This window comes from Lycium barbarum, chromosome 11, assembly GCF_019175385.1.
Source record: "Lycium barbarum isolate Lr01 chromosome 11, ASM1917538v2, whole genome shotgun sequence".
NCBI lineage: Eukaryota > Viridiplantae > Streptophyta > Magnoliopsida > Solanales > Solanaceae > Lycium > Lycium barbarum.
This window is the reverse complement of record NC_083347.1, coordinates 2,564,845-2,578,866: the sequence shown is the minus strand read 5'-3', so window position 1 is coordinate 2,578,866 and position 14,022 is coordinate 2,564,845. Positions and strand designations below refer to the sequence as shown.

The following is a 14,022-nucleotide window of genomic DNA, read 5'->3' as shown; positions in this document are numbered from 1 at the left end:
TAATAATGTAAGGGTAAAATAGAAATTTTAAAAAGTTAATTAGGATAAAGGGGGAGAATGACTATTGATCAAAGTTGAGAGGGAAGTTTGATTTTTAAAGAAAATTTGGGGGGGTGAAAATGATATTCACCCATAAATAGTATCATAGATTTATTCAGTGGAGGTAAACACTTGATGCGGTAAATTTTTAACCACACAAAATTTTAAATGAAGGGTGTGTTTGGTATGATAAAAAATGTTTTTTGAATTTTTTTCCCCTTGTTTGGTTGCATTGAATATTTTTAAAAATATTTTCCTCAAAATAAGAGAAACTATTTTCCTTAAAAAATTTCACGAGAATATTTCCGGATCAATAAATACACCAACGCAACCCTCAACACATCCCAAACTACTTGTCAACCCCAATCACCCCCACTCCACCTACCCCAAGCCCACCTATATCTCCACCACCACCACCACCACCACCACGATTAGTTACAAACCGTTTTTTACAAGCATTTGCCGCAACAAATCCTGCAAATCAAAATCCTATTGGGGTCGTTTTGGTATGCGAATAAGGTGGTACATATCTCATCAAACTTTGAATTATTTTATCCCACCTTCAGATGAGATAAATTAGTCCCAAAATTATAATTCCGGGATAATTTAGTCTGCATACCACGACCCCTTAATAGGTAGGAACACAACCCGCCCTACCCCCACATACCCCACCCTACCCCATCCCCGCCTTCCCCTTACGCCTTCCTACCCCACCTCCCACCCCGCCTATCCTCACCACCAAAAATTGCACTTCAAATTTAAAAACATCTGTGTATTTTGTTTTAAATATACGCAAATGCTCTTATAATGATATATTCCAATTTGCATACAAACACAACACAGGAAAATACGTAGAAAAAATTTTAAAGAAAAAAAGGGTACTCTTACACCCCCCCCCCCCCCCCCCCGCTCCCCGGCCCTGCTTACAGAAAGTTACCAAAGTAACCGTTACCTAAATAACCCAAATTCCCCCTGCCCCAGTGCCCCCGGTCACTCAGTTGGAGTCGGACTCCTTGTTGACTGTTGTCTTCTCCTCCACCCCAAAACAGAAAAAACTCTTCTGGATCGTCAATGGAAGACTCTCACTCTCAGCAGCAGCAACACTCTCAACTCACAGATGGAAGAATATCCACCGTCGGATTCAGCCACAACACCGGCGGATCTAACGGCGGTGGTAGTGCAAAGTACAAACTCATGACTCCAGCTATGCTCCCTATCTCTAGGTCAACCTGTATCACTATACCTCCCGGTCTTAGTCCTTCCTCATTCCTCGAATCTCCTGTTCTTCTCTCTAACATCAAAGTGAGTAATTTTAGACTTTGTTTTGTTAAAATCTTACGCATTAGCTTAAGCAATGTGTTGTAATTGTCTAATTTTTTAAATTAGTTAGGCTGCGCTACTTTTTTTTTTTTTAAATCGGAGCGACATAGTACTGAATCTAAGTAGATCGAGAATCTCCTGTGCTCCTTTCTAACATCAAAGTTACTTCACATTTACTGTTATCGGAGCAAATTTAAGCTTGATTTGTTAGAAATGTGTTGTAATTGTGTAATTTTTGAACTTAATTAGGCTGCGGTACATTTTTTTTTTTTAAATCGGAGCAAATTTAAGCTTGTTTGTTAGAAATGTGTTGTATTGTGTAATTTTTGAAATTAGTTAGGCTACGTTAGTTTTTTTTAATTTTCTTAGTTGGAGCTTATTTAAGCTTGTTTTGTTAGAATGTTCTGCATTAGCTGAAGAAATGTGTTATTTAGGTCACTATTTTTTTTTTTAATTATAATTTTTGTTTAATCGGAGTTACATAGGACTGAATCTCAGTAGTTCGAGGACTTGAGGAGATTGTGAGCACTAAAATTAGCTGTTGTTAGTATTGATTGATAAGAAAACAAGGACAAGCGATATGAAAGATAATTAGTTAGGCTGCGGTACTTTTTGTAAACTTTTTTAATCGGAGCAAATTTAAGCTTGTTTTGTTAGAAATGTTTTGTATTGTGTAATTTTGATAATTAGTTAGGCTGCAGTACTTTTTAATCGGAGGAAATTTAAGGTTGTTTTGTTAGAAATGTGTTGTGTTGTGTAATTTTGGAAATTAGTTAGGCTGCGGTACTTTTAAAAAAAATTTAATCGGAGCAGATTTAAGGTTGTTTTGTTAGAAATGTGTTGTATTGTGTAGTTTTTGAAATTAGTTAGATTGCAGTACTTTTTTTGAATTTGTTTAATCGGAGCGCATTAGGACTGAATCTCAGTAGATTGAGGACGTAAGGAGATTGTGACACTAATTAGCTAATGATAAGGAAATGAAGGACAAGCGATAAGAAAAATAATTAGAGAATCTTAACCACTATTAGGATAATCTTAATTAGTTTAAGTGTTGTTAAAGAGTAAGGTGTATAGTTGTGCTGTCTTCAATTGAGTGCAATGCAAACTATTAGTGCTAATAGAACTTTTTTCCTTCTCCAATTGTGCTTTGCTTATGTCATAATATACTCTTCGTGGAGGATTTGAGGAATTTTGTTGCTGTGATCGATGCTTTATTAAAGTACGGTTTGAATTATTCATTAGATATTTGGTTCATTTCATTGGCATTGCAATTTGCTACTTTTTCATTTGATTCTCTTCCATCTGAGTGCTCATTTAAGAATATAATACTTATCTATAAATATAAGTATGCTTTTCTGTGCAAATTGCAACCGTTGGTTCTGATGCTTACATGAACAATGTACTATATTGGTTTGTATAGTGTTCTTTAACAGAATTATGCCTCTGGCTTTTACCAGAATACATATTCTTAGTTAGGCCTCAGTGTTGTTTTTTCGCATGATGAATCTTCCTTTATGGAAGGTGCTCAGCTTTTCCACTATGTTGTTCCCTGAGGAAAAAGATGTTTATGTTTTAATGTTCTGTCCTGATAATGGTATCAGTAAAGTACCCTACGTTGTTCTTCTAACTTATACTGTATATATTTTAAGCTTACCTAAATTTTTGTCTTATTCGGGCGTAAAAGACATAAATGCTAATGTTCTGACTTAAGTGACTGTTGCAGAAAAGTAACCTTTTGCACTACTATAAGTAGCATCTATCTTCCTCCACCCAAATGAAAAGATAAGTGAGGAAGTGACGAGTGAAAAGAAAAACTCTTCTCCTCGATCTGAGAAGTTGGAAATTGAGAAAGAAAAGTATATAATATGTAGTATCATGTCTGTCTATGCATAAATGCGTTTCCCTTTGCAAAAGAAAATTGTGATCAATAACTTAAGCCTATTTCATTTACCTATCAAAACACTTAAGTCTATTTCATTTACCTATCAAAACACTTAAGTCTATTTCACTTATAACCTGCAGGCTGAGCCATCTCCGACTACAGGTTCCTTCTCCAAATACCAAACAGTGCAAGGCTCTGGTGGGGCTGCTCCATTCTTATTGACGAGAGGTTATTCTACTGGCAATACATACATTGAAAGAAAATCCAGCTGCTTTGAGTTCAAATATGCCGGTGGACCTAGTTCTACATCAGGATCATTAGCGACTGAACATGTGGTAATGCTCTATTGAAATATTATTGATGTTGGATTAGAACCAAAGAACAAACAAAACAAGAGCTCTTTTATTAGCAGTAGCCCTCTTTAACAACTGACCGATGTTTAACTTAGAAAAACATTAAAATTTAACTCTTGAGGTTCCTGGTCTTGTGTCTTTCTCTTGATATGGCATCTATTTGCAGTTAATGTCAATTGTGCAGGTTTTAAATGGTGCAGTGACATGCTATCCGGAAGTAAAGTAGCTTTGATTTGCTCATCTGTTTCTTTTTCATATCGAAGAGACTCATGTTTCTTAAGAGGCAGCACTGCAGTCCTTTTCAAACAAGTAGAGCAACATTAATTTGGTTATGTCGGTAAATTGACAGCACCCTGAACAGTAGTTTGAGTTTGTTCATGCATAATGTCAAGAAATGAATTGTTAAACCAGTGAATGTGACCTTTCATCTACTATGTGTTGTTGATTATCCTCCTTACCTCTTTTATGATTTAACACATTACTATTCAAAAAATATGATATTCAGTTAACAAATTCCAGGATTTGAAGTCATTACAATTAAAAATCACAGAAATGATTGATGATGTGTCCATCTAATTTTCTTTTCAGGGAATGTACAATAACTAACTTAAATCTATTCTTCTGCGACCGTTAAATCATGTTAGAATGTACGTTATAAATAACCAGTCTGTTAGTCAAAGTAATTCTTTTGAACTTTTAGAAAAGATGTATCACACAATTGCTTTATTTAAGTTGTGAGGATAGACATCTAGTGACTATTTTCCCATATCTTCCTTCTTGTATTATTTTGCAAGGTGGATGGGTTTGATGACATGCTTCCTTTATTTACTGACACATCTAGTTCACAAGCATCTATTTCCCTGTATATCTTAAAGGTTCCAGGGAGTATAAATGTTTGCACTTTTTTTTAGGGGCCCTCTTCTGATGAGTTTTCTCTTCTTGTAGATCTTTAAAAATAAATATCTAGGATTAATTTCTATTAGCTTATTGAATAATTTATTTATAGAAAAAGATGTCAGTTTACTAGTAGTCGGGTCCTACATTCCTAATATGCTTCTGTAATCAAGATTTCTACAGGTCTCAACCAACAACAAAATGAGCCACTGAAAGAAGTTCAAGATCTAAGTCATCCTCAATTGTTAGCACCTTCATCTCTAGCTAAACATGAGATGGCAACATCAACAGAACTGAGTATATCTTCACCTATTAATGTTGATGCTTCATCAAAAGAAGAGAGTCTATCTGCACCTATTAATGTTGATGCCATGAATCCGAGAGGTCAATCTAATAGCATGCAAGGTTCACATGCTGATCATAAAGAGTTGTCAGCAGTAATCCCTGAGAGATCATCAGATGATGGGTATAACTGGCGAAAGTATGGCCAGAAACTTGTTAAAGGAAGTGAATTTCCAAGGAGCTATTACAAATGTACATACCCAAACTGTGAAGTGAAAAAAATATTTGAGCAGTCACCTGAAGGCCAAATAACAGAGATAGTTTATAAAGGTTCGCATGGTCATCCTAAACCCCAACTGAGCCGTCGATTTTCTCCTGGTGCTCTCATGTCCATCCAAGAAGATAAATGTGAGAAGGAAGCGTGTTTCAGAGGTCAAGAAGGTAAACAAATACCTCTTTTAATATTGTTTCCCTATCGGTTGCACATAAAGTGTTTATTCTGAAGAAGTTTTCGTAATATTCTGAGTCGATCTTTATCAATTCTCAGTCTATGTTGAAGACAAGTTCAACGACAATGCCCAGACCAGCAAAATTGAGCCCGGTAGTACTCCCGTATCACCTCAGCAAGCGGACACTGATGGTCTTGAAGGAGCAGTGTCACAGATGCAGGGCACTAATGATGATATGGATGAGGATGATCTATATGCGAAAAGAAGGTAAAATTAACGGAATGCCTTCAATTTCTTCCTGCGATAGATCTGATAAATGGTTAAAATTTTAAGCAGGAAAATGGATGGTGGGATGGATATAACACCGGTGATTAAGCCTATCCGTGAACCACGCGTTGTTGTTCAAACGGTCAGTGAAGTTGATATATTGGATGATGGGTACAAGTGGCGCAAGTATGGACAGAAGGTGGTCCGAGGCAATCCAAATCCCAGGTATGCAACACTTTATGGTTTGTAGTTATCTAAACATGTGACCTCATGTTACATGGTTGTCGTGTTTACTGATCAGATAAATTTTGATATGTAACAAGTATCTGACAAGGATCAAATAAACTTTGGTTGGTTGTTGTGTTGCCTAGTCTCTAAAGTAGTCATTTTAAAACAATTTGGTATTTGGTTGTAATGTGCCCTAAGAAATATGACACTTTTGATATCATGTCCTCCTGATGAGAGATAAGGCCTAAAGGAGACAATAAGGTCTCTTGGAAGTAGGAATGCTGGATCCTTAATCCATCAATGATCAATCTTCAAGATCTTCTTTCTTGTAAGCCAACATGTCGTAGTTGGGCATTTAAGAGGAATTAGAGAAAATTTATCATGAAGTTCATCAAACATTCACATATGATAAGCTTTTGTAACCATTTCCTTGCTTAGAAGGATGCTCTATGGTAGAAATTGATGGAAGCTAAGTGTTTCGCCCATTTTCTTTCCCCATTTAACCTGTGAAGTCAAAGCATATCCAAAATTCATCATCCAGCTTTGAGTTTTCTTTAATATTCTCTAATCAGAATATTCAATCGTTTCTCCTTATTTTCATGTCATGCAGGAGCTATTACAAGTGCACCAATGCTGGATGCCCTGTCAGGAAACACGTGGAGAGGGCTTCTCATGATCCCAAAGCTGTTATCACCACATATGAAGGAAAACATAATCACGATGTACCTACTGCAAGGAATAATAACCATGAAATGGCAGGATCCATGTCTGTAACTGGCGGTTCAAGGATCAGGGCAGTAGAGACCAACTCACTTAGTCTGGATCTAGGCGTTGGTACTGGATATCGTCTGGAGAATGGGAACAACGGGCAACTTCACGCCCTCCATAGCCAAGTTCAATCTTCACGTTCAGGTATGATGCTAGTACATAGTGGCATGAGCCGATTTGGAGCTATAGATAATCATTTTCAAGGACCTAGTTTTGAAACTTTGCCTTTACAACCTTCTACTCGATGTCACCAAAACTATGGAAAGATACTCCTTGGCCCGTGATCGTATCTACCATCAAGTATAAGCTTAGCAATAAGAAGCCACCATCTATTTTTTCCTGCATCTTGGTGGATTACAAAGATATCTCTAGTTGAAGTATAGATACTTTCCCATATACTTCTAGGATTCATAATGCTGTGTAATACACCTTCACCTAGTGTTCTTAACATAATTACCAAAAAGTTATCCCTGTATCTTTGTACATATACCTAGAGTATATTAGGAAATGGAACAACAGTGGATGACTGAGCAAATGTCGATCTCCAATATCTTTCTCCCATGAATACGGATCAATGGCATTTTCGAGGAATTATAATGAACTTTTTCAATGTATTATATTTTCTGTAATTAGGACGAGGGCACTTGGCTAATGTATTTTCTGAAAATATTATGGTCAATATAATATGAGAATGCATTTTTGCGAGAAGTTTGTTTCTACATTTTCATTTGATACGCATCCTAAACGTGGTTGTTTTATACCGTACAATAGTGATTGCAGGATCCCTTTTGCAAGTCAACTTAACCTGATATCGTAAAATCTTTTGCTTAATATTGTTACACCATGATAATTTGTCGCTCCACATTTTTTAAGTTAGTATTTTTCGAGTACTTTACAAGAGCATAGTTATATTTCAACAAGCGGTCCTAAAAGTGGCTACCAGATATCATTTTTGCTGAAAACATGGATAATATGTAGCATATTGTGTGGGGGTTCAATTGAAACCCTCACTTTCAGCGGGAGCATAAATTTATATGTAAAAATTTATCCGATCGCAATAAATAGTAGACATGAACCCATAACTTTTAAAATATAATGAGTTCGACGCTAAGAATCTTAAAAAGTTGAACCCTTAAAGTTTAAATTCTGGATCCGCCTCTGATAATAGTGGTCTTGATGAATATGATTCTGCAAAGTTACTTGATGCCGATATCGCTTACTGAACAGAACATATAACATCGGTGATGGACGAATAGGGGCGGATTTACATGGCGGTGAGGTGTTCACCCGAACACTTTCGGCAAAAAATTACAGTGTATATATAAGGTAAATTTTTCGTGTTTATGTACATATATTGACTTTTGAACACCCTAAACAAATACAAAAGATTAGCTCAAGCGGTCCAGGGTGTTCAAAATTGTCTCTAGTGTCCTAGGTTCGATCCCCAGGACAACATAGTTTTTTATATTTAGCTTTTGTTATTTTTTTCGAACTCCTTGTGTGAAAATTACACCTAATTAAATTGTTAAGGATTCAACTGATGTGTTCTTTGATATAATTTTAAACTGAATACTACAGTCGCAAATTTCATGCATTGTTAAAAATCTAGTTTCTCATGGAACAGATTCTAACAAGACTAAATTATGCACCTGTTCTTACGGTAGGATACTATTTCCACGCACAAGAGGAAACTAAATCTCGATTCATTTTCCTATACCCAAGTGGTAAAGATTTCGAATACGTAACAGATGACCTTTAAGACAATGACATGAAGCATAAGATAATTAATTAGTAAGTATACGTGATATTTTTTTTTTAAAACTAGTCCTAAAGAAAATGACACATTTCTATATTTAGTAACAATTTAACTTAATGTTCATTCCACACAAATATCTATAATTTATTTTAGACTACAAATTTTAAAAGTCTGTCTCTCTTTTTTAAACCCGTATCCAATTAAATACCGTCACATAAATTGAGACAAAAGGAATAATTTAATTGTTTCCTCCCCCCCCCCCCCCCCCCCCCCCCCCCCCCAATTTTGAGGTTAGAACTTAAAAACTACAAAAAAATATTAAATTAATGATGGGCCGGCCCGTTGGAGCCCACGGCCCACCTAGAACTGGGCTGGGCTAATCATTTTAAGGCCTATCGAAATGGTGGACCGGCCGGCCCAGTCCGTCAAATGTCAGGGCCCACTTGGGCTAGGCTCTTATGTTGGATCCATACAATAATCCATAAATAACAATTTTGCTTTGATCACGAAATGATATTTAATTTGTTAATGCAATAAATAATGGACTTCTTACGTAGATATACCTGCCGGAGAAAAGAAAAGAAAAAAAAAAAAACTGTTGTAGCCGAAGTTTTATTTACATGTTGTATAGCCGAATATGTCTCCGCAACAGGTACTAATTTACAAGAGGTTATGGTACTATGACCTCATGTGCAGTAATCTTTATTACCATTTCTTTGCTTGTTTTTATTGGGAAGTGAATATTTGTCTTTTCCTTTTCGTCAATTAGTGAAAATCTCCCAAATAAAAAAAAAAAAAAAAAACTGCAATAAGCAACTGACAATTCAAGATTTAATTGAAAAAAAAATTGCTTACTAGGATATTATGGGAGTTTTGATCATAAGTTCCTTTCATTTGGGGATTATATAATATCTTCCCAAATGAAAAAAATTACTCCAATAAACACTCAAATTCTCAGTTAGTTTTTTTGGCTCCATAAGCCAACCTAATTAATCCTATTACGTTTTTTAAATAATTTTCATCCGTACTATAATTTCATTATATTATTGTTATGATAATAACAGTTGATTGTATTATTCTCTTTCTCTAATATATAATAATGTTACAATCGTACTGTTTGGTTGGGCTTATTCTATTATCCATAAGTGACTAAAGAAAATTAAAAAAATGAAAACTATCACATGTTGAAGCTCATGTGCAAGTTAAAGTGAAAGAACCGCTCTGACTAGTTTGGTTTTCTACGATTGAATAAGTCTTTAATTTATTTGGAAAATTGTATATATTGAAATGTAGTACATGGTTAAGGGGTCGTTCTGGTAGGATAAGATAGTGGGATTAGTTATCCTACCTTTTATATAGGCTGGTTAGGGATCGTTTGGGGATTAAATTTACACTACCGTCAACCAAGTACATTATAAATTTAATCCCAAACTTAATCCTGAATTATTCCATCAAACTTGAGATTATTTTATGTGGGAAGAATTAGTGCAAGAATTATAATCCCAGGAGGATTTACCAAAACGGGCTCACAGTGGATTCACGAAAACTAGGCCGGAACACAAAAGGCATTAAATGCCAATAAACTGATTTCTTCAATCCATTTTAACCCAAAGTACACATGAATGCGCTAGCACAAAACAAACAATGTAAAATTCCAAAGGGTACCCTCGTGGTTAGTAAGCATCTTGTGGTTGTTTCTCATTTATACGATAGAAGTAGAAATATGAATATAATAATAGAGAGATTTGTCAAAAATTGTCTCTTTCCTTTTTCTGCTATCTCTTGTCATGTAAAGATGGAAAGTATGTCAAGGAAAAGGTTACTAGAAACATAATGCAAGTTACTTAACCTTCTGCCTACGCCCCTACTCTCTATTTTCTAACTCGTAATGAAATTTCTCATCATTCAATTTTTTGAACTCCCCCAACTCTTTGATCATCTGAGCATAAACATTCCCGCCAACAGTATTTGCCTTTTTTGCTTCCCCAAGCTTTAATATTTTTTCTATTCCTGTTACACCCTCCGCAACCCATAATTTATTATTGGCCTCAACACAATCACACAGAGGACCTATGTAGCGCTTTGCCCAGGACCTAAAGCCAAAAGCACAAGAAAACATTGAGAGATAGTTCAGTAAAATATCAATATATCATAGATGATTTATCCAGGAAAAGAGGTTACATACTCCTGTTCATCATCTACAATACCATCAATAGCACTTGCAATTGCAACAACGGCAATACCCATTGTTATTCCTTCCTTTTCAACCAATTTGCCCAGACAATCTATTAAACCAGCCTCAAATACAGCCTGAGAAATTCAAACACCAACCACAAGGATACATGATTTTAGATTTAAATTCATCCGAAGTTCCAGCTTGAGGTTAAACTTGAAACTCATATACCTAAATCAACAACTCATCACCACATCATATCACTTTATATGATGTAGTTACACTTCAGCAGAAGATTGAAATAAATAACAAAATAAAAAGTCCATTTTCAAGTGTGGAATTATTTTAGCACATATAAGGAAGGACTATGTTATAATAGTTTAACAGGACAGAAAAGAAAGAAAGAAAAATAAATGACCATCTCCAGCAAACCAATCTAAGGCACTGGCTATTTTACAAACTCAATTTCCCTTTTCGTACCTCATGTATGCAAATCTCCTCTTTGTCGACATCTATGATAAGAAATTGAACAGTAAGGATGGCAGGGCAGGTTATTGAATAAGTGCTGCATGTCCTGAAACATCAATTAACGCATATAACAGATTCAATCGTAAGTCAGATTAGAAGAAGTGGGTTAAATGAGAAACTAAAACATCCCCACTCACATGAGGAGCTTGACTAACACCGGAAGAACATTCGCCTTATGGAAGGCATCAAGAATCTCACTGGGGCTTGCAAAATCAAAATCGAGGAACTCTTCATCAGAACCCCAACCAAATGAACCGGAGGACACATCTTTTGCACCAGAAAGGTAAGAAAGCGCCCTGCATGCATTACGTAGCACCTTTTGATTAGCATTTTCATCGATAAGTTTACGAAGAGCTTTGATTGCTTGTCTCACCTGACAATTGAATTGTAATCAGTAATGTAAAAGCATCCATTAAGTTCGACGTATTTTGAGTGCTTAAAGAAAACCAATATCGTTGCATCACATAATTACAGGCCTAAAAATATTTCATTAGTCATTAACTGACCAACTTAAAAGGAGGTTCTCTTGTGCCTCCACAAAGCTTTGATACAGTGAATGTGAGTTTTCTCTGCATTAGAACAGGCAGTTTCCAACTTATTCAGCAAAGTATCCAAAGCCCCATGCCGAAGAGCATTATCATGGCTTAAACCATTTACAGCAACCTATCCCAGTTCCTCCACAACCTATAGTTGGAAAGAAAATACAATCAGTCTGCTAATTAACATAGTTTCAGTCTATACAGCATAGGGGTCTGCCAATTTTAAAACATACCTTCTCACAAACACTATCTGTTTCCAGAAGGTCTAAAAGAACTTGCAGCACCTCATGCTTAATCACGAAAACAGGTTGCAGCTTGTAGCGTGATAAGTAGTCAGATATAATGTGTATGAACGTCATATCAGCTTCAGACTATGAACGCAAAACCATAAGGATAAAGCAAGTGTGAAAGCTACGACCACAAGACAGTAGAGAAGTAATCAACACATCACTCTCTACCTTTGAGATCTTTTGAACCCGATGTCTCATTTGTCTGTTTAATATTTTTAAGTAGAAGATAAACGTCAGCAGATTCTAGATTATCTATTTTAGAAATGAAACTGTGAATAAAAATTTGCAAGTAAGTGATATGCAAGTTAAACAAAATCAGCCTGCGCAGTCTTAGTCATACCTGAGAAGAATTCTCTGAGTTTCTTGATCAACCACAACTGCATATCGCTATCAGCAGACTCAAGATGAGAAACCATTGATTGAATATCAAACTGTAAACCAACAATTGAGTTACACAAATTTAGCCTATAGTTTGGTAAGAAAATATAATCAGCCAGAGCTAATCAATATTGCTTCAGTCTATGCAACATAAGGGGTCTAAAACACACCAGACCAACCTCCTGAATTTGAAATTTTTGCTTAGGCTATGAACGTAAAACCATAAGGATAAAGAAAGTGTGAAGCTATAACCACAACACACTAAAGAATACACAAAGAAGTCAATCTCTACCTCGAACAACGGAGTGGAATACTTTGTCCGTAGAATGTGAAGAAATTCATAAGATACATCTTCTTTAACACGACTGAATTTTGTGAATAAAAATTTGCAGTTAAATGATATGCAAGTTGAATAAAATCAGCAGAAAATTTCAATGTCTTGTTTGGTCCCTAGATAGCTAGCAAAAACATAAGCAGGCTCTAACAAACCAGTTACAATTAAAACCCCACATTCAGCCTATTTATTGTTTTGGGAAACAAAATACAATCATCTACCTTCCTCGAGTTGACGAACAAAACGACTAGAGATATCACCTAGTTCTGTGAATATAAAACTTTGCACATAAGTGAATATGGAAAAAAGAAATCGACATAAAATAAAATAAAATCAGGCTTAGTCATACTTTGAGAGAGCAAATTTTGGAGTTGTTGAGAGATACCACCACCACCAGAAGAAGAATGATTGTTTGGTTTAGTCTGTGAAGACAAATAAAGCTTCACAACCACAATACACTAACTAAAGAAGTAATCGAAAACAAAAGACTTGAACAAACACATGGATGGATAGTCAATAATATACTGATAAAAAACCAAGAGAAAAATAACAAGTACACTAACCTTCTTTTCACAAGCTCTCAAAACTCTTCCTCCTCTTTCTGAAATATGTATCCTCCGACATCCTCCTTTTAAAAAGTGGAAAACTGCAAAAAGGATGATGAATTATACAACTAAAATTCTTACTTAGAGAGTAACCCAAACTGGGAGTCCTTCAATTCTACTTCCGAAATTAGGGCTTTGATGGTTTGCCCAAATATTTACATATACAAGCGGGCAGGCTTCTTAAAGTTATTACCAAATTCTATTTACACGCCTCAACTTTATCTATTTCACACTCTAACTTCTATTTTATACTTTTTTTTATTAGGTAGGGGTGACTCTTTTGAGATTAGTGTTAATGACACATATTTTAAAAGCCCCCAAATTTTATTATTTACACAATGTCACTACCTCCCCTCTCCCCCTTACCCCACCCCCTCCCTCCTCTGTCTCCGCTATCACTGCCACCACCTCCTCTACCACCACTGCCACCTAGTCCATCGCTGCCGCTGCCACCACCACCTCCTCCTCTTCTCCCTCCTCCACTATCATTATCTTCGGCTTCTTCTCCGCCACCACTTTTGTTTATCTCCTTTCCCTCTGCTCTGTCTTCTCGTCCACCTTCTTCACCTCACTTTCCACTTCACCTTCTACAGAAAATTCAACAACTTCGGTAAATTGTTGCAACAAATTTCCATAGTTGCTGCAACAAGTTCAATAATTGTTGCAACAACTACAAAAATACTGAGTTGCTGCAATAAATTTCGTAGTTGTTGCAGCAAATATCAATAGTTGCTGCAACAAATTCCGAAGTTGTTGCGGCAAATATCAATAGTTGTTGCAACAAATTTTAGTAATTGTTGCAACAACTTCTAAAATTGTTGGATTTTCTGCCAAAAAAATAATCAAATTTTGTCCACAATATCCTTACTAACAAAGCAAAACAGTCCATAAAATAAGAAAAAGAGGAGAACGAGAAGAATATGCCATGAAAAAGATG

General features: G+C 35.8%; 3 protein-coding genes across 8 annotated transcripts; 1 reads left to right on the top strand and 2 right to left on the bottom strand.

Annotated features, from left to right (window-relative positions):
- The first annotated feature begins 993 nt into the window (after positions 1-993).
- On the top strand, positions 994-7,190 carry LOC132617136 (probable WRKY transcription factor 20). The gene is made up of 6 exons (XM_060332063.1): positions 994-1,341; positions 3,382-3,576; positions 4,662-5,211; positions 5,318-5,486; positions 5,556-5,711; positions 6,325-7,190. The coding sequence occupies exons 1-6, from the start codon at positions 1,111-1,113 to the stop codon at positions 6,764-6,766; spliced, it is 1,743 nt and encodes a 580-aa protein (XP_060188046.1). The 5' UTR covers positions 994-1,110; the 3' UTR covers positions 6,767-7,190.
- Positions 7,191-9,911: 2,721 nt separating this feature from the next.
- LOC132617815 (importin subunit alpha-like) lies at positions 9,912-13,909 on the bottom strand. Of its 6 annotated transcripts, XM_060332887.1 has the most exons (10): positions 13,044-13,909; positions 12,830-12,902; positions 12,109-12,199; positions 11,937-11,970; positions 11,712-11,849; positions 11,446-11,623; positions 11,077-11,312; positions 10,892-10,985; positions 10,424-10,548; positions 9,912-10,331 (listed from the first exon to the last, which is right to left on the bottom strand). In XM_060332887.1, exons 6-10 carry the CDS (start codon positions 11,512-11,514, stop codon positions 10,103-10,105), a joined length of 753 nt encoding a protein of 250 aa, XP_060188870.1. In that variant the 5' UTR covers positions 11,515-11,623; positions 11,712-11,849; positions 11,937-11,970; positions 12,109-12,199; positions 12,830-12,902; positions 13,044-13,909; the 3' UTR covers positions 9,912-10,102. The 6 variants fall into 6 exon arrangements, with proteins under 6 accessions (XP_060188870.1, XP_060188871.1, XP_060188872.1 ...); XM_060332888.1 differs by having other exon boundaries at positions 11,937-12,199; XM_060332889.1 differs by lacking the exon at positions 11,937-11,970.
- On the bottom strand, positions 11,603-14,012 carry LOC132617514 (uncharacterized). Its single transcript, XM_060332526.1, has 7 exons — positions 13,958-14,012; positions 13,452-13,643; positions 13,044-13,126; positions 12,109-12,199; positions 11,937-12,020; positions 11,712-11,842; positions 11,603-11,623 (listed from the first exon to the last, which is right to left on the bottom strand). The coding sequence occupies exons 1-7, from the start codon at positions 14,010-14,012 to the stop codon at positions 11,603-11,605; spliced, it is 657 nt and encodes a 218-aa protein (XP_060188509.1).
- Between the last annotated feature and the right edge of the window lie 10 nt (positions 14,013-14,022).

Bases quoted from the DNA above. Each gene is read 5' to 3' on its own strand.
- LOC132617136 (XM_060332063.1), top strand. From the start codon at position 1,111: ATGGAAGACTCTCACTCTCAGCAGCAGCAACACTCTCAACTCACAGAT. The intron at 1,342-3,381 runs GTGAGTAATTTT...TATAACCTGCAG, and splicing joins TTCTTCTCTCTAACATCAAA to GCTGAGCCATCTCCGACTAC. The intron at 5,212-5,317 runs GTAAACAAATAC...ATCAATTCTCAG, and splicing joins GTGTTTCAGAGGTCAAGAAG to TCTATGTTGAAGACAAGTTC.
- LOC132617815 (XM_060332886.1), bottom strand. From the start codon at position 11,514: ATGCAGAGAAAACTCACATTCACTGTATCAAAGCTTTGTGGAGGCACA. The intron at 11,313-11,445 runs GTCAGTTAATGA...TTCAATTGTCAG, and splicing joins GAGAACCTCCTTTTAAGTTG to GTGAGACAAGCAATCAAAGC. The intron at 10,549-10,891 runs GTACGAAAAGGG...TGAATTTCTCAG, and splicing joins AGGAGATTTGCATACATGAG to GCTGTATTTGAGGCTGGTTT.
- LOC132617514 (XM_060332526.1), bottom strand. From the start codon at position 14,012: ATGGCATATTCTTCTCGTTCTCCTCTTTTTCTTATTTTATGGACTGTT. The intron at 13,127-13,451 runs GTAAGGGGGAGA...TCCTTTTTGCAG, and splicing joins CAGAGGAGGGAGGGGGTGGG to TTTTCCACTTTTTAAAAGGA. The intron at 12,021-12,108 runs GTATGACTAAGA...TTTCTAAAATAG, and splicing joins ACTCAGAGAATTCTTCTCAG to ATAATCTAGAATCTGCTGAC.